The 20989-nt window shown below is 41.9% G+C and overlaps 3 protein-coding genes across 4 annotated transcripts; 2 read left to right on the top strand and 1 right to left on the bottom strand.

Annotated features, from left to right (window-relative positions):
- On the bottom strand, nt 1-3239 carry hmgn6 (high mobility group nucleosome binding domain 6). 2 transcript variants are annotated; one of them, XM_085788417.1, is made up of 6 exons: nt 3114-3239; nt 2127-2153; nt 1912-1941; nt 1212-1259; nt 991-1110; nt 1-894 (listed from the first exon to the last, which is right to left on the bottom strand). In XM_085788417.1, the coding sequence occupies exons 1-6, from the start codon at nt 3126-3128 to the stop codon at nt 847-849; spliced, it is 288 nt and encodes a 95-aa protein (XP_085644543.1). In that variant the 5' UTR covers nt 3129-3239; the 3' UTR covers nt 1-846. The 2 variants fall into 2 exon arrangements, with proteins under 2 accessions (XP_085644543.1, XP_085644544.1); XM_085788418.1 differs by lacking the exon at nt 2127-2153 and having other exon boundaries at nt 3087-3239.
- A 1003-nt stretch (nt 3240-4242) lies between these two features.
- Nucleotides 4243-15066, top strand: sh3bgrl (SH3 domain binding glutamate-rich protein like). Its single transcript, XM_085788416.1, has 4 exons — nt 4243-4487; nt 11333-11518; nt 13674-13754; nt 14145-15066. Exons 1-4 carry the CDS (start codon nt 4443-4445, stop codon nt 14178-14180), a joined length of 348 nt encoding a protein of 115 aa, XP_085644542.1. The 5' UTR covers nt 4243-4442; the 3' UTR covers nt 14181-15066.
- A 1253-nt stretch (nt 15067-16319) lies between these two features.
- LOC146980153 (uncharacterized) lies at nt 16320-17832 on the top strand. Its single transcript, XM_085788764.1, has 2 exons — nt 16320-16607; nt 16835-17832. The coding sequence occupies exons 1-2, from the start codon at nt 16442-16444 to the stop codon at nt 17515-17517; spliced, it is 849 nt and encodes a 282-aa protein (XP_085644890.1). The 5' UTR covers nt 16320-16441; the 3' UTR covers nt 17518-17832.
- The last annotated feature ends 3157 nt before the right edge of the window (nt 17833-20989 follow it).

Raw genomic sequence — 20989 nt, 5'->3', positions numbered from 1 at the left:
TTCGAGGAAAATTCCCAGGACTTCTTTTTATTAAGAGAATTTCAGAACATAAGAGAGGGACCAGACACCTGCATTTGTCAGAGAAGGTTTCCAAATTCAATCGTTTTAAAAAAACCAGAGTGTTTAGAAAAGCTGACATGACAGCGTGGATGGAGCAGGAGCTGTTTTACACGCAGGGTCGTCTTGGAGACGGGTCGGAGGCAATCACTGTTCCCGGAATGTTTCACATGTTCGTCTTCCTCTTTCTTATGGACAACACTCTTCAATACGCTTTTTTTTAAAACACGATTTCAATGAAAGAAAATAAAAACAAGACCATGAGACAGAAGCAAAGGGAACTCACTGCACATTTAGAGGTCTAAAAGAATCACCCACATTAACATGGCTGAACCGTTAATAAAACATGGATAAAGGCTGAACTGTAGGGGGAAGGAGGTCTAATCTGTGGAGGAAGAAGAGGGGAGGAGGGGGAAGATCAGGGGAAGGGCGGAAAAACACAGGAATACACAACTCACAACATAGCCAATCCGGCAGGGACGCACTTTCTACACCAAACAAGCCTTCAACAATCATGAAATGCCATTTAAAAAAGATTTTAGTGTGTTCATCTTGCTTGCAGACACTTGATATGACCACTGCAAATCTGCAAGGCGCTCCATAATCAGCTTTGCTTTTTGTGCTAAAAATCTGTACGGATACTTATAAAATCATTGATAAAAATATTCCTCTGTTAACAATACGCCTTGGAGGGAAACCATGTGAGAGACTTGGGGGGGCTGGCTGGCTGGCTGGCTGGGGGTTCAGGGGGGAGGGACTGTAGAGGAGGAGGAAGCTTGGGCAGTGGTGCTACTCGGACTTGGCCTCCTCCTTGGCCTCCTCTGGGGCTGCCTCCACCTGTGGGACAGAGAAGACAGGCCAAGGTCAAAACTTTTCCTTCTGTACATCTGGAGGCTTTTATAGCCTACTTGAGAACTTTTTTTGTCCACTCACCTCGTTGGTCTTGGCCTCTCCGTTCTCAGAGTGGTTTTCCTCGTTTGCCTCTGCCTCTGCGTTCTCCTTTGCCTTCTTGGTCTTCTTGTCCTCCTTCTTGTCATTCACAGCCTTTTCTTTCTGCAGAGGCATTGGGACAAGCCGTTAGTGGTCTGAACATTCACATACAACCCATGTCTTGTAACGCAGGTTCACTGAGAGTCGTGGCTTGTATCTCTTACCTTTGCTGCCTTCTTGACCTTTGGTTCCGGCTTGGGTGGGGCCGGTTTCTACAAAAGGAAGAGGGAAAGAGATGAAGGCGCTTTCTTATATGGATGAGAAAGAATCAAGATTTTAAATGTTCCTCAAAAAGAAACCTCTTTCAATAAAGAGACTCTCGGAGGCTTTATAACCTTAACATGACAATCCTTTAATCAGCCAATACAGGACCTTAGCCAATACAAAGATACAAGAAGTAATAACTCTAAGAGCCTCTATTATGCCAGCTACTGGTATTTAGTTAAAACTACAAGCAGATACATGTGCAGATGCTTTTAGTGACCAGTCCTGCAGTTTTATCTCTGTAACACTTACAAATACAGTTTTAATTGTGTAATAACTGATCTTATCACCTCTGAGGTATTTCTGACTACTTTATTACTGCCCAATGCACTATATGAATATTCATTTGTGATTTTTAAGCTTAGTTATGCAAAAAAACAGATTTTGAAGCTTTGTATTGCAAAAAATCAAGCTAAAGTTTTTCTGAAGTGAAAAAGTATTCCTATACCTATTTTTACCTCACTTACAGCACTGTTTAGCTTAATTAACCTGGTTTAATGTGTGTAATCACTTTTAAGAGTACAAGCATGTTGTACATGTTAATTAACTACATCTGTTAATGTAAACTAGTTTTGTGACATTGTATGCGTGTCTTCTTACCGCTGATAACCGAGCTGATCTCCTCTGGGGCTGAAACAAAACAAAGGTTGTTATCAGGGGGGGTTTGTTTTGATTGAGACAGTATTCAGTCAACACACTTGTATTCAACACCAAGGTACTTTCTTTAAGACGATGAACACACACATGCCACACACTCTTTAAAAGTGACTTTTTATCACGTATGTGAGGTGTTGCTTGACGTGTCTGCAGCTTACCTCCTCCTTTTCTCCTGCTTCTGTTCCCTGTGCACAAAACACACACACAGAAAAGGGTTAAAATACAAAAAATATAATAACACTGTTATTTACAGTTTATATTGTGTTTATACTAACAGGAAACAGCTGCTAAATGCCTCAGGTGCATATTACTGATGATTATAGGCCTGCTGAAAAAACTTTTTTGTTTCATGTGAAAACAAAAAAATATTTCAAATTCAGCTAAATTTAATGGATTAGAGCCCAGGAATGTGGAGGTAATGCATCATTTCAGTTATGGGCTGTGAGAGCTGAGCCATGTGGGCCTCTGGAACTATATTTTGGGGGCCCAGGCCCTGCTTTTCCCTTTCATTCCCCTGTCTCTTTCTCTCATTCAATGCATGAAGCTCAGATTTGAAAGCTGGCGCGGGAGTCTTTGAGAAGGGGGAGGGACCTAAGGCTCGCGCGCGCCACCAGGCGGCACAGCGACGCCATCGCAGCCATTTGGGACTATGAACAAAGAGAGAAAATATATAATTTTATCGAAACGCGAAGGCGAATGTTTGTTTTTGCGGTCAAAATGCAAAGTAAAGGCACTAAAGCATTTTCTGGCGCCACTTTTGGCCGGTTTGGTGGCGAAATGGCGATAAGTGAAGCGTTTGTTCTCGGTAGGTCGGCGACGAAGGTGGACAAGAGCTGCAAAGCATGGCTGCTGCTTGTGCTTTAACTGCATGGAGACCGAAAGAGACTTCTGACTGCCCAAAGGACAGCGGCTCTCACAGTAAAACGCGTTTTAAAGGCCGTATCCGAGCAGGAAAATATTCATTCAAACACATAAAAAATGTAGATTATATCTAGAAAATAGGCAAAAATTACCAGCGAGAAATAACGGATATACATTGCGTTATAATTAAGTAATGTCTCAGAGGGATGTCTTCACAATCGTTTGCATTGCATTATAAACTGATATCCCCCTCAAACTATTTTTATTATTTTGAGAATACGTACCTTTCTCTTGGGCATGTTGATCTCTTGGAGGTTTTCTTACAAATACAACTAAAAACTGTTTTTCTTAGTGGGTTCAGTGCATGTGAAGACGAGTGTCTCCCTTATGCTCGGCAGTGTAGTAAACACACTGGAACAGAGAGGCGAGTGGTTGAATGGGGGGAGGGGTGCGGCTAAAGGCATGATTGATAGGCTCTCGGCCAATCAGGTGACGCCATTCGGGGCTGCAGAACACTTGGAATTTTGGAGCCGGTGATGTTCTGGGGTCTGCGCGAATGGCTTCTTGCGGGGCGAGATGGGAGGAAGCCTGCAAGAATGAAAGGATTGCATTCGAGGACATATTGCCTTCATGCGAGTGTGATGATTTGCCGTGAGACCGAGAGGCCGCGGGGGCTAACCTGTATGCACCGTTACACAGGCCCCGGCGGCGGGCAACATGCCCCGGTGTAAAGCCATGCAACCACGCTGGCTCGTCTAAAAGCCAGAGCTCACATCTGCAGCAGCCAGCGAGGAAACATGTCTACATAAAATCACTTAGTGCTTCAGTCCAATATGGCGCCCACTCCTCTCCGACACATTTTTTTTGTTTGTCAGTCGGCTTTCCTAAATTCGTTTCAGGGGAAAAGCCTTGCGTCGTCTGCCCCAGACGCCTGCAGGGGGCCCACAAAGCCCGTCTAATCAATGTGGCTGCTAAAGACGGCGCTTCCAGAGGCTGTGCTGTTACACAAAAGCACACACAGAAGTGTTCAATTAAAAACCAGAGCAGATTCTTATACCTTGTTGACTCTTTACAACACAAACCGTACCTTCCGTACGTTTTTATTTTATTTTACTGCAACGCCTGCAGCGGTGCATGTGTGCAACGTTTACACAACAATAGCACATGCCTCTCTTGCAGACAATGGGGTCGGAGCTGGAATTCAGACAATATAGCTGCTGCCCTCAGTGTGTTGCCTTGCCATCACCATCATCATGGGCCTATTGCCTTGTCTGTGCGTGCGTGTACGTGTCTCCGAGTGTGTGCTCTTGCTCTACAGAGAGTGGAAGAGAGAGAGGGAAAGAGAGAGAGAGAGAGTAGAAGGGGCGGGGAGGCAGAGGAGAGGCGGAGGAGGAGGAATGCCAAGCTCCATCCAGTGCTGAGAACCGGAGCATTTGCGCAGATAGTCTACGCTGCCTGCCACAGACACACAGCAGATCAGCCTGGGAAGTTTGTTGTTGTTGGTATTGTTGTTGTTTTCGTCTCGCTGCCCGAGCAATCCGCCTGCACGCTGTCTGCAAGGAGCAGCTGACCAGCCGCCGCTTTCTACCGGACTCAGCATCAGGGATTTAACAATGGTGATCAAAGTGTACATAGCCTCGTCCTCTGGATCCACTTCGGTAAGGGACAAAAGAATGGCATGGCTTTGTATAACATAACAGAGTTTTTTTTTCCAGCCGGGGTTAGTCTGCAGGGTCCTTCTTGTTAGGCAGGAGAGACGAGGCTGAACTTTTATTGAACTCACTAACTGATGTCCATCCGGCTGTCATCCTCCCAGTGTGGAGTGGTCTGACTCATCAGTAAGCATGCAGCTCTGCCCTCCTCAAGACTTTGGACACAGATGAAGTCTGTCAAAGTCTTTCCTCTCTCCCTCTCTGGCCTTATTTAAACTTTGTCACGGATGCAGATGCAGAGAGGAAGTTTGAGGTGGGTAACAGAGAAGTCCAGGACCTAGCCTTGTGTCTCGGTTGCTTCCTGTAGTGACAGTTGAGTGCGCGGAACCAGGCAGATAAAAAGGAAAGGCATGTAGCGAAAATCAATAAACGTATCCAAATTACCCACTCTGTTACCTGGTGCCAGGAAAGACAGCTTGTGTACCTCAGTGTTTATTTCAATGTGCTGCAGCCTGGAGGATCTTCAGCTTCATTCTTCTTTTTGCCAGTTTCTTCCAGAGTGGGGAGGGATGATGGTGATGCAATTCTCCAGGGCCCCCTTTCAGATATGCAGCTGCAGGCCAGGACTACTTAGGCACTGTTTAGGACATGTTAGAGGTCTGGACCAGCTTAGATGTATGCTAAACTAAAGTAGGAGTCCACCAAAACCTTGAATTCTGTCTTTGATATCTTATTTCTGCAGTTAGATTTACTTTTCCCAAAGCTGTTGCACCACACTTGACATCATCTGTGACATTAAGTATTTCTAGCATCCAAGCATCTGTCTGTCATAGTTAGGTTTGTTGCAAAAAATGTTCAATGGTGCAAATTTGAAAGGTAATTAAAGTAGTCCAGGCTTTATAAAAAAAACATAACAAAAAGACACGTTGTCTAAAAGTGTGTGGATCACCTTTTGGATAATTTACCCTCATTAACTCACAGTGGTAATGATCCAACACAGAGCTTCTTTTCAGCTCTGAATTGCTTTATTGCTCGTACAGAGAAGTGACATTTGCACAGACTCTGCCCCAGCAGTCATAGAACAAGAGCTTCCTATAAAGTCAGAGCAGTTCGAGTTTAGAGCAGGTGATGCCATCACTGTGCTGTAGCCTGTATGTGGAAATGCATTACCTCTTATTGATCTGTCTTTAGCGGAGGCTGCCAGAATTAGGGGGAGAGGTTGTGTTCTCCTAAATGCTGCATAGACACACACACTTATACTCACATTATCACTTTCATTCAGCATCCTTTTTTTTAGAGTTGGTTGATCAGCATCAGTTTAGCTGCCACAAACACATCCTGTCTGTTTCATCTGGTAACTTTTTTGTCTGGAAAATGCTGTCACACTATAGAGTTTGTAGGACTCACTTCTATGTCTGGTTTAGACCGTTTTTATTTATAGGAAGTCTCTTCATCAGACAGTGGGTACATGTTTGTGAAATAGCCTGCATTTGCTGATCGACTGAATGACAAATAGTGGTTGAAACTCTGGCCTCACTGAGCTTGCAGTTCGATTGCATCAGTGACTACACACAGCAATCTGATTTGCATTCCACTATCCAGCAGTGTCTGCTGCTACATTAATCAGTCCAATCTAGTTAAGCATGTGAACGGGGCACCAGCCAGAGCAGGGAGGCAAGTAGGAGTATATTAAAACCAACATTTAGAGCTCATGCCCCACTTAGGAAATGACTCCAGGTCAGTGAGGGAGACAGTGTGAAGTGTTAGCCAGAGGGATGCATCAGATTCAGCAGCTGACGAGTTCTAACAGTCAGCATTATTCAGACAGTTATAAGAGTTAAGTTCTGGTTTGTGTTCAAGCATTTAAATAGCTTATGGTGCTTACTGATTTTATGCAGAATGTGATCCACATAAGTGTAGAGTGTTATCAGAAATCATGTGATGTGGCAAACAAGACACAAACATATCAAGAATTATGTTTTCTAAGGTCTAATGGGAAAAAGTTCTCCATTTCTAACTTGAGACAACAATGGTGGATTCACAGAATAGGCTATGTGCAATTAATCCACAAAGCACAGTTAGAGAGAAGCACAGTATGTTAATAGACACTGAAGAAGTTGGGGAAGGTGATTGTTCCTCAGTATCTATCTACCATCTGCAGGTATGATGAAAAGATAAGTTTGGGTGTGTTTTCCCTTCCTCTATACTTATACTTACCACAGTCCAATATAATAGTTGTATTAACGTAACATTGGAAAACGTAACAACCCACAGTCTCACGTATTATTATTGTGTGGAATTAGCACTTTTGTGAAAGAAAAACAGAAAGCAACAGAACATTTGCCAAGAGAGACAGACTGTACTGTAGCTACATCTAGTGAGGCCCAGTGAGCCTGAGCAAAGCACTGATTGCCGGCTTACTCTCTCCTGACCCTTGACCTGTGCTAATCCACTGTGGAGGGTGGTATACCAGCAAACCGAATGAGGACTGACGTCATCGTATTTCCACCGAGTAATGAGAAGCAGAGTGTTTGAGTCACCTGAAGAAATGGTGTTTTGACTTGCTGTCAGTTCTCTAGAGACACTTCTAGTGTTACCGTCAGTGGCTTTTGTAAAGATTAGGTCATACTGTGTACACACATCCTTGTGAAAACCTTGCACACATGGTCACATCTTTGTAAGAATAGCAACATTATTCCTTTTTCAGTTGGTTGCATTGAGGCCAAATTTGAATTTCAAACCTGGAAATGCTTTAAAATCCATAGTATATGTAAACACACATGCAAATACACACACAGAAGACACATGCACCCACACAAACTGCAGCCACATCTAGCAAAGTGGTCAAAAAGAAGCCACTCCTTTAAGAGGAGCATATTTACTGCCTGCAACCATATTGTTTCCTCATTGCCACAATAAACATGCTAAAAACAGCAATAACTTTCACACTGAACATTCTCTGTGAGATTGTGTGTGTGTGTATGTGTGTATGTGTGTTATCTGTCTATGTCTAATCTTTAAGATTTGTAACTCAGAATGTCAGATTTACTCAACTTTGTCCTCTGTTGGTTTGACATTTCTTTTGTGTAGGTCAGTGAGTTGTGAGTTGGCCATGAGTCAGTTATTTGATATAACAGGTCTTTTTTTGGGGAGGGGGTTGTGTTGTTTCACCTTTAGGCAGCAGTGAGGGAACCCAGCCAGAACAGCAGTGTAAGGCTCTTTTGTAATAATGTTGTAATGCTGACTGAGCTCAGGATTGGGTGGAGGCTACTGTTGCTGCTGAAATTCCAGTAAGTGACTGTTTTCAGCACAAATCAGACTAGATCTAATCAAGACAAAAACCTTTATCCCTTACCAACACACAGGGCTGTGACTGATTCATGTTTCCTTTAGTCCAGAGAAAGGAGAGTGGATTGTTCTGCCTTCAAATGTTGGTCTAGAGAGGTCATTTAGTCTGAAAGTATCTGCTGTGAGGATTTTTTAAAAACAAATTCACCTTTAATTTTCATCTGGCTGAGTTGAACACAAACTGACCCCAGTCCTAAGTCAACATCATTGATTGACTCAGTCTCCATCATATTGATCCAAGCCTGTGTTGTGGATACAGTACATCCAATCAATGCCTTCCATTGTCTGGCAGCTGTTAATGCCTTTTTTTTCTGGGACTGATCAAGTCTGACTCTCATCTCATTGCTCTGTTGCCACAACTCACATGATGATGATGGTTATCATGTAAACCAAAAGACATATGATTGTAGAATCCTTTTCTGCATTTGCCCTAGTCTTCTAGGTTCTTATCATCGATAATAATAATAATCTATTGCATTGTTGTTGGATTGTTGTCTAAAATAGAAACAATAGTAATTATTGAATGAATCTGAAACCTCAGAGCTCTGCAGATATTGTTTCAGGGACAACCACATGCACTTGTGCTTGTTTTAGACTGACTTCCTTTTGTGAATCATCTAATGATACAGCAGTTCTTCCAAGGGTGTGCCCATGGGCAGGCTTGGGAATGAGATAACACATTCATTGAGTGCCAAGTGCTGATAAAATTGGTATCAGTTAATAACAGATTTGTGCCAAGTAGTGTTTACCTCATGTAGTTTTTGTATCAGGGAACTGAAATCAGAAGGAAACATCACAAATCACTTTAGTAAAATTCCACGTGAGTGAAAGTTAACCTGGTAACCTTTCCACTTTACTAATTCATTACAGGCGACTGAAGATGTACAGTCATGCTAGCAGCTGTGTCAGGGCTGTGCAGTGGTGCTTTGAGCTAACTGCAATGAGCACAGTGCACAGTGACAAAGCTAACATGGCTGGTGTTTAGCAGGTGCCACATTTGCTGCTGCTGTTGTAATCTTAGTTTAGCACTTAGCTAATTAACACTGTACAAAAAGGTTTTTTGCAGGTTTTTGAACGTAGCCTGTAATTCTGATTCAGATCTTTATCATTGATCTGATGGTGGCTATAAGACTAGTATGGAGATGAGCAAAGTTATTACAATCCTGAATGGAGCACTACTGTCTGTAGTAATCCATATAATCATCCTCTTAGTGGTTCATAGGGGATCATCAGAATCAGGAGGGTACATCATCTGGTAGCCATGAATGTCAGTACAGAATTTGGTGTGATTTACCCAGCGGATTTGAAGATATTTCACTTTCAGTGTGTAAAATATTACTGGGCAATCCAACATCTGTTGAGACAAAGTGTAAAAAGTTGTGAATCGACGGGTGCAGCCTGGCTGAAAACACTTAGACTCACTACGTGGATCACGTGTCTACACCAGTCAACGCAGGGACACTGTTCATCTGGTTTTGCATAATAGGTAAACTCAGTGTCAATATACATTTGCATGGGAAGCTGCGAGAAGGCATGGATAATGGAAATCAAATGCTCCTGTCAGTTGACTGTCTGCAGGCTTGACTCTGGTTGTGCTCTGTCTATAGGACAGAGGAGTCATTTTTGTAGCATTCCAGACTGATAGATAAGGAGGGAATAATACAAGGCAACAAGAGAAGAGTAGTTGTTTGTGACCACACCCAAAAACCCAGGGACAATCTGGTTTCTTCCATGAAAACACAAAAACAAATCACCAGGATTCCCACTGAAGACACCAGTGAGCAATACAAATTGCTGGAGGGGGCAAAGCTGAGAACTCTCACTGTGCAATTACAGTTAGTGGCAGATGGTATGTGGCCAGTTTGCCCTACAAATTAATTTTCCTTGGCAACAGCACAATACATGCTTGTTGGGGGAATGGTCAGCGTGCGCCAAAGTGGGGGAGAAAAGAGGAAAGCAGAGGAAGCGTAACGATCCCCATGATTAATTTGTCATTTTAGTAATTTAGGTTCAGGTTTGTCAAGTGAGAGGCAACGTGTGGAGCGAGTGCAAAAAGCAGGCTGTGCAGATTCTTCCCTCTGAGAGAGCATTGTCTGTGTGTGTGCGTGTTTGGAAAGACCGGGCGAGTCAAAGTGAGTCTGAGCTCATGGCGTTCCACTTGGCTGCTTTGTCCCAAGCAGGTGGAGGGAGAGAGAGCTGGTTTTTAGGACTTTGGCCTTGGGAGTGCAACGGCCATTAAATGATTCAAACTGTGCCACGGCTAATCTGCCGGCATTGTCAGCTCCCTCATTTCCATGCCTCGGTGTTGTTTCAGCAGATGGCTGTTAAATAATCCACCTGTCTGTCTCGTCTGCACACCATAAAGCAGGGTGGAGCCCCTGCATGCAGTTCTCTGGGATGATATGAGGATGATGAAGCCATTATTAAATAACTGTAATATGTTTGAGCATGATGTTGGCTTAGTTTGATTTTAAGTGTGTGAATGTGTGTGTGTGTGTGTGTGTGTGTGTGTGTGTGTGTGTGTGTGTGTGTGTGTGTGTGTGTGTGTGTGTGTGTGTATGCAGCAGAGGCTGGATGAGTGTGTCTCCTTGCAGCAGGCCTTATTTGGCTCGTGTTTGACCAGTTACCTCCTCTCGAGTCCCAGAGGAGCTCTTGTTTCCGTCTGGCCTTGTAGGGCCATCCTCCCTCCTAAACACACCCACTGAGATCTCATTGGCCCACTGTTTGATACAGTAAATCACACACACATCCATACAGTTTAAGAAAGAAGCAGGAATGACACATGTGTAGCATCCCCATCGTATTGGTGTGTGTGACAGTGTTTGGAAAACCTTCTGATTATAGTGAAGGACACACCTAATGGTTCACTTTAAATGAGGTGAGATCCCGAAGGATGTCACCATGTTCTAGTAACACTTTCATTTGTCTTTGAGTTTCAGGGTTTTGTTCTTAGATGAAAGGTTTGCAGATTTGCCTCCAGCAGGGTGGACTATTTTAGATATCACAAATGACACAAGTATTGTTGAATAGATTGCAGCGATGCAAAACAACAGCCTTTATATTTAGAATGGGGTCCCTGTCAGAAAGAATCCCATCTGCATTAAAGTCTCTCATGTATGAACTGTCAACATGGTGCTTCTTTGTAGTAACTCTGCTCACTTTATTATATGAAAATGATAGGTTTGGACATTCTGCTAAATTAAGTATGCAATGTGTCACAAATGATTTGGAAATTGTTAAATTTTCATTCAATAAAATGTCATTTACTGATTAAATTAAATGAATATGGTGAGAGTCCAGTGTTTGGAGTTGCTGTCTTGCAGATATAACACAGTGTGTATTTGCTGGGCATTGCCTGAGTTCATCCTCTTTAATACTCTAGTACTTCATTCACCCTTCAGTAAGCGAGTGTGGTACACTGAGGCCTCTACGTTTCCTCATACGGTTGAGGTTATCACATGTCTAACTGACAACTTCCCCTGTCTCTTCACCCCCGCACGCAGATCAAGAAGCAGCAGCAGGATGTGATGGGCTTCCTGGCAGCCAATAAGATCGAGTTCGAGGAGTGTGACATCGCAGCCAATGAAGCCAACAGGAAGTGGATGAGAGAGAATATTCCGGATGAGTCCAGGCCGGCCACGGGGAACCCTCTGCCCCCACAGATATTTAATGAAAGCAAATATTGCGGGGTGAGAGTGAGACACACACACATACAGATGCTCAGATCACAGGTCACAGTCATCCAGGAAGTTAAGCTCATGTCCTCAGTGCACAGGGAAGTTTGAATGCTGATTTTGATTTTAGTGTATTTCTGTTAAACCTGTTTAAATCAATCAAATCAATCAAATTTTATTTGTATAGCCCTTTACAATAGCCAGACGGTACCCAAAGTGCTTTACATCAAAGCAATAAAAGAATACATAAAAACACAAGAAAGTGCTAAAGGCCCTCTAAAGGTGCATACAGTAAAGTAAAAACAGTCAAAATAAGTACACCTAAGAGCAGGACTTCTCTAGTCAGAGTTAAATGCTAATCTAAAAAATAATTGTTTTTATTTCAAAGATGTTTGATGTGTAAGTTGTTGCTCATAGTGATGACTGATAGAAAATTATCACCCAAGTCTGCAGTCCCCTCAGTTCTACAAAGTATCTCAGACTTTTTTTTATTCAGCCAAAAACCTGTTCAGTGATCATTTGTGTTGTTGTTTAGCTCAATGGGTAGAGCAGGCGCCCCATGTGTAGAGGCTAGTCCTCTCTTCAGCCAGCCCTGGTTCAAATCCTGCATCGGGTGGCCCTTTGCTGCGTGTCATTCCCACTCTCTCTGCCTCTTTATTTCCTGTCTCTCTCAACTAACCCTTTCAATTTAAGGCAAAAAAAAAAAATATATATATATATAGGCTATAAAATTATAGGAATAAACATTGTTCAGACTGGACACAGAGAAACAGCCACACAGTGTCTGTCAAAAGGTAACAAAGTCTGCCTGTGTACAGAAATGGCCGTTTGTCCTGTTTGTCGCGCCGAGTTTCCACGAGTTGCCGCACGAGTTTACCTGAGTAAGGAAAACGAATTTGATCGGTCGTTATCGAGCGCGCGGGATATTCAATGCTTGGGGCGAGACCGAGCTCGGTGTGTGTGTGTGTTGTCTCAGACATTTGATTGACGGATGACGGATCCAATATCAGTGGCTGATGAATCGTGCCTGTATTAGCCAATGCGAAAAAAAATACCACACTTTCCTGGATTTACTTGAAAATAGAATTTTGCACAAAGTTTGGGCTACATCGTCTGATAGTTGAGTTTTTACACTAATTTTATGACCCATAGTGGAATCAAATTCATTTTTCTTTTCTGTACACCTTTAAGCTTACATTATACTGTATCCCATTAACTCCCATTAAACCACAGTTTGTACCACTTAAACCTAAAACGTGTCTTTTCACTTTGGTTTTGTGAAGATTAAACCATCACAATGTAATGAGTAAATTAGTGAGTTTTATAAGTACTGTTTGGATTTTTTTTAACCTTCAGAAAGACCAACAATAGGCTCGCCTCATGTCTGCATGTCTATGTAAAGCTAACTGTCACCTGGTTTCAGCTTAATGGACAAAAATGAGGCTGGTATTGATCTTCTCATCTATTGCTCTGCAGAGTGTATTCCTGAAAATGTCAAAGTATTCCTTTAATATAACGTGTGAGGGGATGAAACTAACAGAGCTATCAGACAGTGTTTTTGGGCTGTTCAGGAATGGCATCCTCATGATGGCCCTGCGTTACTCTACTTCTGCCCAGTGTTAATCCCATTTGATAGACAGGACCCTTAGCCTGAGTGCAATGAGGCATCATGCTGTGCAGCTAATGGATGGCTGGAAGTGAAGTTGCACATACAGAATGGGCCATATTTAAGGTCACAGACAAAGAGGACATCATTTCCCAGGATACTTGCAGCTGTAGGAAACCTTTTGTGTTTGTGTGTGTGTACTGGTATGTGAGTGTGGGAGAAAGTGGAGAGAAACAAAGGAATGAGAGGGAGTGAGGGATCAGGAGAGCGAGAGGCTGTAGACAGTTAAACAGTAAATGGGTGAATGTGTTAGTTTGTTTACACAGGGTTGCTTTCTCAGAGACAATACCCTCCCATCAGATTGACTACAGAGGCCTGTTCTTGGACAAATAACAGAACCTCCACTGTTTCTCATGGACGTGTTCAGATTGTTGCCCTCAGGCGCTGCTCCAAAGTTCGTCTCACATTATCATTCCTTTGGTGGCAGTCCAGATCCAGGCAAGCTGATCCGCCGATCGATCTACATCTAAACTTCTCCTTGCCATGTCTTTCCTCTTGTCTCAGAACTATGAGGCCTTCTTCGATGCCAGAGAGGACAATGCCGTCTATGCATTTCTGGGTCTGACCGCTCCCCCGGGCTCCAAGGTAAGCTTATGAACACAAACACTCACTGATAACTGTCCTGACTCTGAACTGCATTCCTACAGCCTCACCATGTTTCCTGTAAAACCAGCTTATGGGCCTAAATATATATTTATCCTCACAGTGTGATTTCCATACAGAAAATACACATATTACATAATACATCTGTTCATGATAATCTGACACCCAAGCAGGCCTCCTCTCCTCTTCCTCTACCTCCTGCACACTGGCGCCTCCTCTCTGTCACAACGGTAACTACAGGGAGGTGTGCCAGTTACCATAGAAACAGTGGGGTTTTCCTCTGAGCTGTGGCAGGAGATATATAAACCAGTATCCTCCATTTTAATTTAACACACTCTCTCCCTCTTGTTCTCCCCCTCTGTCTCTCTCCAGGAGGCCGAGGCTCTAGCGAAGAAAGCACAGCAGTAGCAGCTTTACACCGTTTCTACCTGAGACCTCAGGCTTAGAGCTAGACCCAGACCCTGGACCCAGACTGACCCTGGAAAATCCAGGATTATAAAAAAATAAAAAAGACGCAACATTTCACTTAGCTTATAAATATGTGGATGGTTTTGATTTTTCAATATGTTTTTTTATTACTCTGTGTTCAGCTGTGCCTTGTCAGCTGTAGCGAAGTGAGGTACTGAAGTAGGGAATTTTGGGTAACCTATCTGAAAACAGCTCTGCTTCCTCCAGTAACCACAGCCTGCTTAGCCAATGGCCCAATGACATGCCAATCAACCATACACATGAACGTGGAGCTCCCTGCTTGAGACCACATCACACAATAAAAAGTGCACACCTTGAAAATTGTTAATAAGATTAATTGTTTGACCAACATACCAAAATCCATCTTAACATCATGGATCATCAGACATTATTATTATTTATGTAACTCGACAGATTTAATCTGCATATGTCTTATCTGTTGAAGTCTGGAAAAATCCATTCAATTGTTGTGCTCCTGCCAGTCATGTTGTCGCCAAAACAGCAGCACCTTCTGTAGGAGTTGTCTAGGACAATCCCATTCTCTGTGTTTTGTTTTACTTTATATTGTCTTAATGCTGTTTTAATAGCAAAACCTTTTCTACGAGATGATATATGTTTGCATAACACATGCCAAAATGTACAAGTATGCAAACACAGAGGGATGTGAAATTGTTTTTTTTTTGTTTTTTTTGCTGTTTTGTTGTTTAATAAGGGAGTTGGTAGCTGTTTCATTTCGCTGGTCGCATCCTGTTTCACATTGTTTTGTAAATCCCTGTCTTACATAAGTTGATACCTTCCCTAAAATAAAATAGAAATAAAACTGCAAGTATGACTCTCAGTATTCTTTCCTGTTGGGAATAGTTCATAATTTTCCCTCCTCATAATGGCCTCTTTTGTATGTTCAATAAATACATCAAAGGTCACAAAATTGGACTGTTTTCGCCACAGCAGATAAAACATGATAGAGCAAAATCTACTTTCATTCATGATGAGAAAAGTTAAGCAAGGAGCCAGAAGTATTCCAGGAAAAATACTATGATGAATATTCTGCTGAAATGATGTCACAGGGTACAGTATCAGAGAAAAGATCTTAAAGGAACTATGTGTAATTTTTGTTATTGCTACATAGCACAGCATTCGCATCAACAGCTATTCACTTACCGGTCTATACTGTAAGTAATGTTGCCCATTCAGCTTCATACAACCGCAAGAGGAAGACTAGTAGGTATCAAGAGACCACTCCATCTGTTTCTTAAATCTGCTTCTCTACATGTGTGGCAGCCATTCCATTCCAGTGTCTATTGATTTCCAACAGAAGCTCATTCTACTCAATGAGGCACTGATTAGGTGATCAACTGAACCAAATCAGATTTAAAGGAAGAGTATAAAAAACACTGCTGTGATTAAAAGTAGGGTCAGTTAAAACAAAATTGCTGTGGTGTTGTTTAAAAATGAATATCAACTTGTTTTCTTCACAGCGGCCATCTGAAAACACTGAATCGTTTTTGTTGATTTTAACCAGTTAGCATTTTCTGCAAATATGCTCTGAATGCCAATCTTTATTTCACATTTGGGAGAAATGTTGCCAGTAGTTTGTAGAATAAAACAAAAGTATTAATTTTACTCAAACACATACCCATAAATAGTAAAACCAGAGAAACTGATCATATGGAAGTCGTCTCTTAATTTTTTCCAGAGCTGTATGCTATGTTTCTATGGAGGTGGCTGTGGTTTGAGCTGTCAGTTGAAGGAGCAGCACCAGGTGAGCTGTCCAGCATGCTAACTTTTGTAGAGAGAGTTAACATTAGTGTTGCTTTTCGATAGGCCTACTGGAGACAATTCTCAGCAAAGTTTGAAGCTGAATGGACAACATTACTTCTACACTGGTAATTAAACAGCTCCTGATGCTAATGCAGTGCTATGTAGCAATAGCAAAACACAGGCGACACATGGGTCTTTTAAGATCTTTTCTCATAACTTTTCTCTTAACTTTTCTCATCATTAGTGTGACATTGATTTCCAGTTATAGATTGATTAAGGAAGTAGACTATGTGGTGGGTGGAGTGGCTCACATTTGCAGAAGTGAAACAGGCCTCGAGAATTGTACAGTCAGTACATGCTGTAACACTGCGCGGCAACAAGTTTGACAACCAGAAGAAGCAAAAGGGAGACGTTAAACAAGAGGACAGTGTGTTTGCGCCATGCTGGCTGAAGGTTTTCTCCGAGTGCTGCTTTATAGGGAGGAGAGAAAGTTTGCCAATGCTTCTAGGCGGCACAAAACACAGACACACAGTCATCCGGACCCGTCCAAGAGTTCCCTCTTCAACTCCAACTCGACAGACCTACAGACAGATTCAACTACAGCAGGTGAACAGCCTTTTCAAATAATTTTACATACAAAGTACTTGATGTAGTAAAAAGGTAATTTATCATGCTCTTTTCACGTGTTAATTTTACACGGTCTAGTTCCCTTGCTTGCCTTGCTTCCCTTGCAACATTATCTTCGTCACGAGTTCATACCACATAGTAAAATGGCGGACCAAATGAATCAAAACTGAAAACAAACAAATCATCTATTTATTTTTTGTGATCAGGTTCAAACCACGAAGACTTAGAATCGTCCCGGTTTCAGGGTCTGAGGGTGCTGCCACAAGATCCTGCAGGCCTCTTAATCCCTGGGTGTTCACCTGCGCTCACCCACAACCATGACTATACAGTCTGCATAGATGACTGTAGCCTCCTGAAACAGTATCCAGATCTGCAGGTGGCCGACTCAGGCCGCATCTCACACAACCTGCTGAGAGCGGCCACCCCCGAGCAAGATTTGTACACCGCTGGCTCTGATGGATGGGCAACCCAACAGGAACCACAAGGGGACCTTGTTTCATCCGTACCAGACCAGGGATATCTGGTAATGGGGGCCAGTGTGAACATGAGCCTGGATCTTCCCGGATCAGGATTGGAGCCCATGTCAAACTCTGTACTGAATGGGCTGCTAGAGAAACAACTAGAAGAGGTGTATATGCAGCACCTGACTGATAACTTGGCTCGATGCAACTCTCACCTGGGGAACAGCCTTCTGCACGGCCTGGTGCCACCGCCTCAGCGCGGCAGCCAGCAGCAGGGGCCAGACTCACTGGTGGTCACTGGTCTGGAGGAATCAGGAGAGACCGACAGGAAGATTAGTTACCTGAACACCCACAACTTAGTTCCCTACTCGTCTAATTTCAGCTCCCCTGTGCTGAGGATTTCAGAGACTGACAATATTCATCAGTGACATGATGAATACTTTGTGCAAAACTTTTAACTGTAGGGTAGTTGGGCTTTGTTTTGCTTCTGTTTAAGTAACTTTACACATAACACACATTGATACGACTGTGAAAGTGCACTTCAGTAAAACAATGCATGCTTATTTTCACTCTGTCTACATAATATATTTGTTTTCTTGCTTGATGAAATGATGTCTCAAATATACCAGTTCTCATGTGCCACCTGCTGTTAGATTGTTGTACTACAACACACTGAATTTACCTGTTATACATGAGAATTTATTTACTGACATAAGTAAAGCAGGTAATATGGTAGAGCAACTAAGATAGGAACCCATTTGGTGAATAAACTGAAACCTTGTGCTGTGCTTTGACTGGAGAAATTTAATTAAAAAAATTAATTGGGCTTGTTGTTTGTCTCTACACCAGAGTGTAAAGTTATTACACGTTCCCAGATTAAATGTTGAACTGGAACCCGATGTCACTCTGAAATGACAGATTATCGTCTGTAACAACAGATGATGCCTTTGCCAAAGTTCTGAGTCTCTTCTGCTGTTCATTTACAATTTCAGTTTTAATTGTCTAACTGGAGTCGACCTGATGACACATTGAGCTCAATATTTAGATTTTTACTTTTCTAATTTGGAGAACGGTTGTGCAGTGGTTAGCACTGTTGCCTCACAGCAAGAAGGTCCCGGGTTCGAATCCCCGGCCAGCCACACCCAGGTCCTTTCTGTGTGTAGTTTGCATGCTCTGCCTGTGTCGGCGTGGGTTTCCTCTGGCTACTGTGGTTTTTCTCACCACTAAAAATGGGTAATTTAAGTTAATCCTCCATAGCGTCCCTGACCAAAGGCACTGGCTCAAGTTGTTCCCCGGGCGCCGCCGCGACTGCCCACTGCTCCTCAGGGATGGGTTAAATGCAGAGAAAGAATTTGACTGTACAAGCTGTATAGTGACAAATAAAGTACCTCTACCTTTACCTTAGGAAAACACTAATCTGTGTATATTATATATGCTGACTTTACTGTGTGGCGAAAACTTCAGAGCTTATTTTAAAAGCAGATAAGCGAGCTCCAACAGGAGCTGTTAGGGATACAGTCTGAAGATGATGCTCCTGCCTCCATCAGGTTGATTTGTAACCTGTGAGGCACAGACCTTGATGTTTGTACAAAGTATTTGTGTAACCCACTTTTACAGTTTGTCTCAAAGGGCCTTACACAGCATCGTGACAACATCCTCTGGCCTTCACATCGATTGAGGAAAAACTCCCAATAAAAACCTCAACAGGGGGAATAAAACGTGAGGAACCTCAGGGCAAGCAGCAGAGGAGGGATCCCTCACCCAGGCAGACGGCCTGTCAGAGCTCCCACAGTGAGGATAATGATGATCCAATGACATGCTCTGGCTCACTTGTCTTTTTGGAAACATATGCCACCTCACTTATCTGTGCAAAAAAGATGGAAAATAGACATTTACAGAGATTGTTTTTTCTGTAATTAACAGATGTGAGGTGTCAGTGTCTAATCAGACTCAGTGAGGACATTAGAGCCTTTATTAACTAATCTGAAAATTAAATACAAAAAAGAAGAGGAGGAAAAAGAAGATTTACCCTTGGGATCTGAAACCAAAAAAAGCACTTTCCATTTAGGGTAGCTAAATTCAGGTTCCTTATATTTTGCTGTCTGACTCACTGATGCTGAAGGGTTGTCTCTGAACCACTGCTTACAAAATCTGCCCTATGATGACAAGTCAAAATGCAGTTATAGTGCATCAGTGTGGCACAGGACTTCAGAAATGCAGTTGATGCCACATTCGCATCTCTAGCTTATATAAAGACTACACAATTTCAAATTCAAATATTTAGTGAACAGTATTGTAGATCAGTCATTAACACTTGTTCAAACAGTCAATTTGTTACTGTATGTTTAATATGTTTCATGAAATTGTGTTCCATGTAGCTACTTTGTATGTTTTTCACCTGGGTACAACACAACAGTTGAACAGCAAACATAAAAGGCACGATATAAAGCTATAACCTTATTACCAGTTATAAGATTAACCGAGGTAAATTACACCAACATTAGACATTTTGACAGCGTGTGTTTTCCTTGTTATTATACATCTGTTCATTGCTGGTCAAAAAAAAACACAGGTTTATCATCACTTGGAGCCAATAGTCAGCAATATTATTTGAGAACTGCCTGCTAACGATTTCAGACTTAATTCAAAACTCGTTTACCTATGAGTTAACCTAGAGTCATATTAAAAGACACCACTTTCATCCTTTTACAAGGAATTTTTGATAAGCGCTTTAACTCTTAACTGAAGAAACAAACAAAGCAGGTGTTTCTTCTGAGGTCTGGCATCCTAAATGTTATTACGTAATAAATAAGTTATTGATAAATCATTTAAGGCATTAAGTTTTAACAACAACATTTTGATGAGTCATCAGAAAGTGTTCACAAAATAATTTAATAGAATTATAGAAAATAATCTTATTTTACTTAGTTGGTAACCCTTTCACTATTCTGCATTCACTGTCAAATTTCAAATGACAGGCTATTTCCAGAACCCCCCCCCACAAACACACACACAAATTTCAGTATCAGTGGTTATTGTTTCATTAGTAATTCATCATTCAAGAGATATTATCAAAAATTCAGCTTCAATCTGTTCTCTTGGACCACAGAAGGATGTGAAACAACACAAAGAGAGCTGCAAACTATTTTCACATGCCATATGTTAAATTTTTTTTAAAGTAAATTATAGTCACCAAGAACATGCAACATGTTTTGATATTACTGTAAGAGCATATGTTGTGTAAATGACCTGTAGCCTACAGCTAAATTCACTGAGCCCACTATTTTATTAAACGCCTTATTCTTACAACAGCCCTGTTATTGGCCATGAAAACTGTTGACTGTCCAGGCATATTGAGATTACAGTAAATAAGAACAGCAATGAAAGATGATAAGCTGTAAAATAATAAGAAGACACTGGAAGGAAAAGATATTTTCTTGGCTGCAAATTAAAAAAATATTTGTTCATTTTGGAAAGAAAATCTCAAGAACTCCATATGTTGTGGCATCGCAAATCATCTAATTTCATCATTTATCAATTTTGTTTGTTTGAAATATTGATTTTATCATCCAAATTATGTTTACTTAGCTCGATATTAAGCAGCAAATAAAAAAATAAAAAAAGAATAGTACTGGAAAACAAAGCAAATTCAAATTATGTTAACTGGTGTGTGTGTGTGTGTGTGTGTGTGTGTGTGTGTACTTGTGCAGAGTGAGGACATTTTGGGAAAGTGAGGACATTTTGGCCGCAGACCCCTTCCAAGGGCTGTTTGAGGGTTAGACTTTATAATAATTAGGTTATTATAATTAGATTTAAAGTTACCATCCCAGGCGGCTGGATTTACAATTTTTCTTCAAATTGCACAACTGATAAGCAAAGCACCCACCCCCTCCGTCCAAT

This window comes from Trachurus japonicus, chromosome 10 (assembly GCF_045865225.1).
Source record: "Trachurus japonicus isolate A0001 chromosome 10, Traja_1.0".
NCBI classification, from domain to species: Eukaryota; Metazoa; Chordata; class Actinopteri; order Carangiformes; family Carangidae; genus Trachurus; species Trachurus japonicus.
Note: the sequence above shows the minus strand (reverse complement) of the source record. Positions and strands in the feature narration are given on the sequence as shown.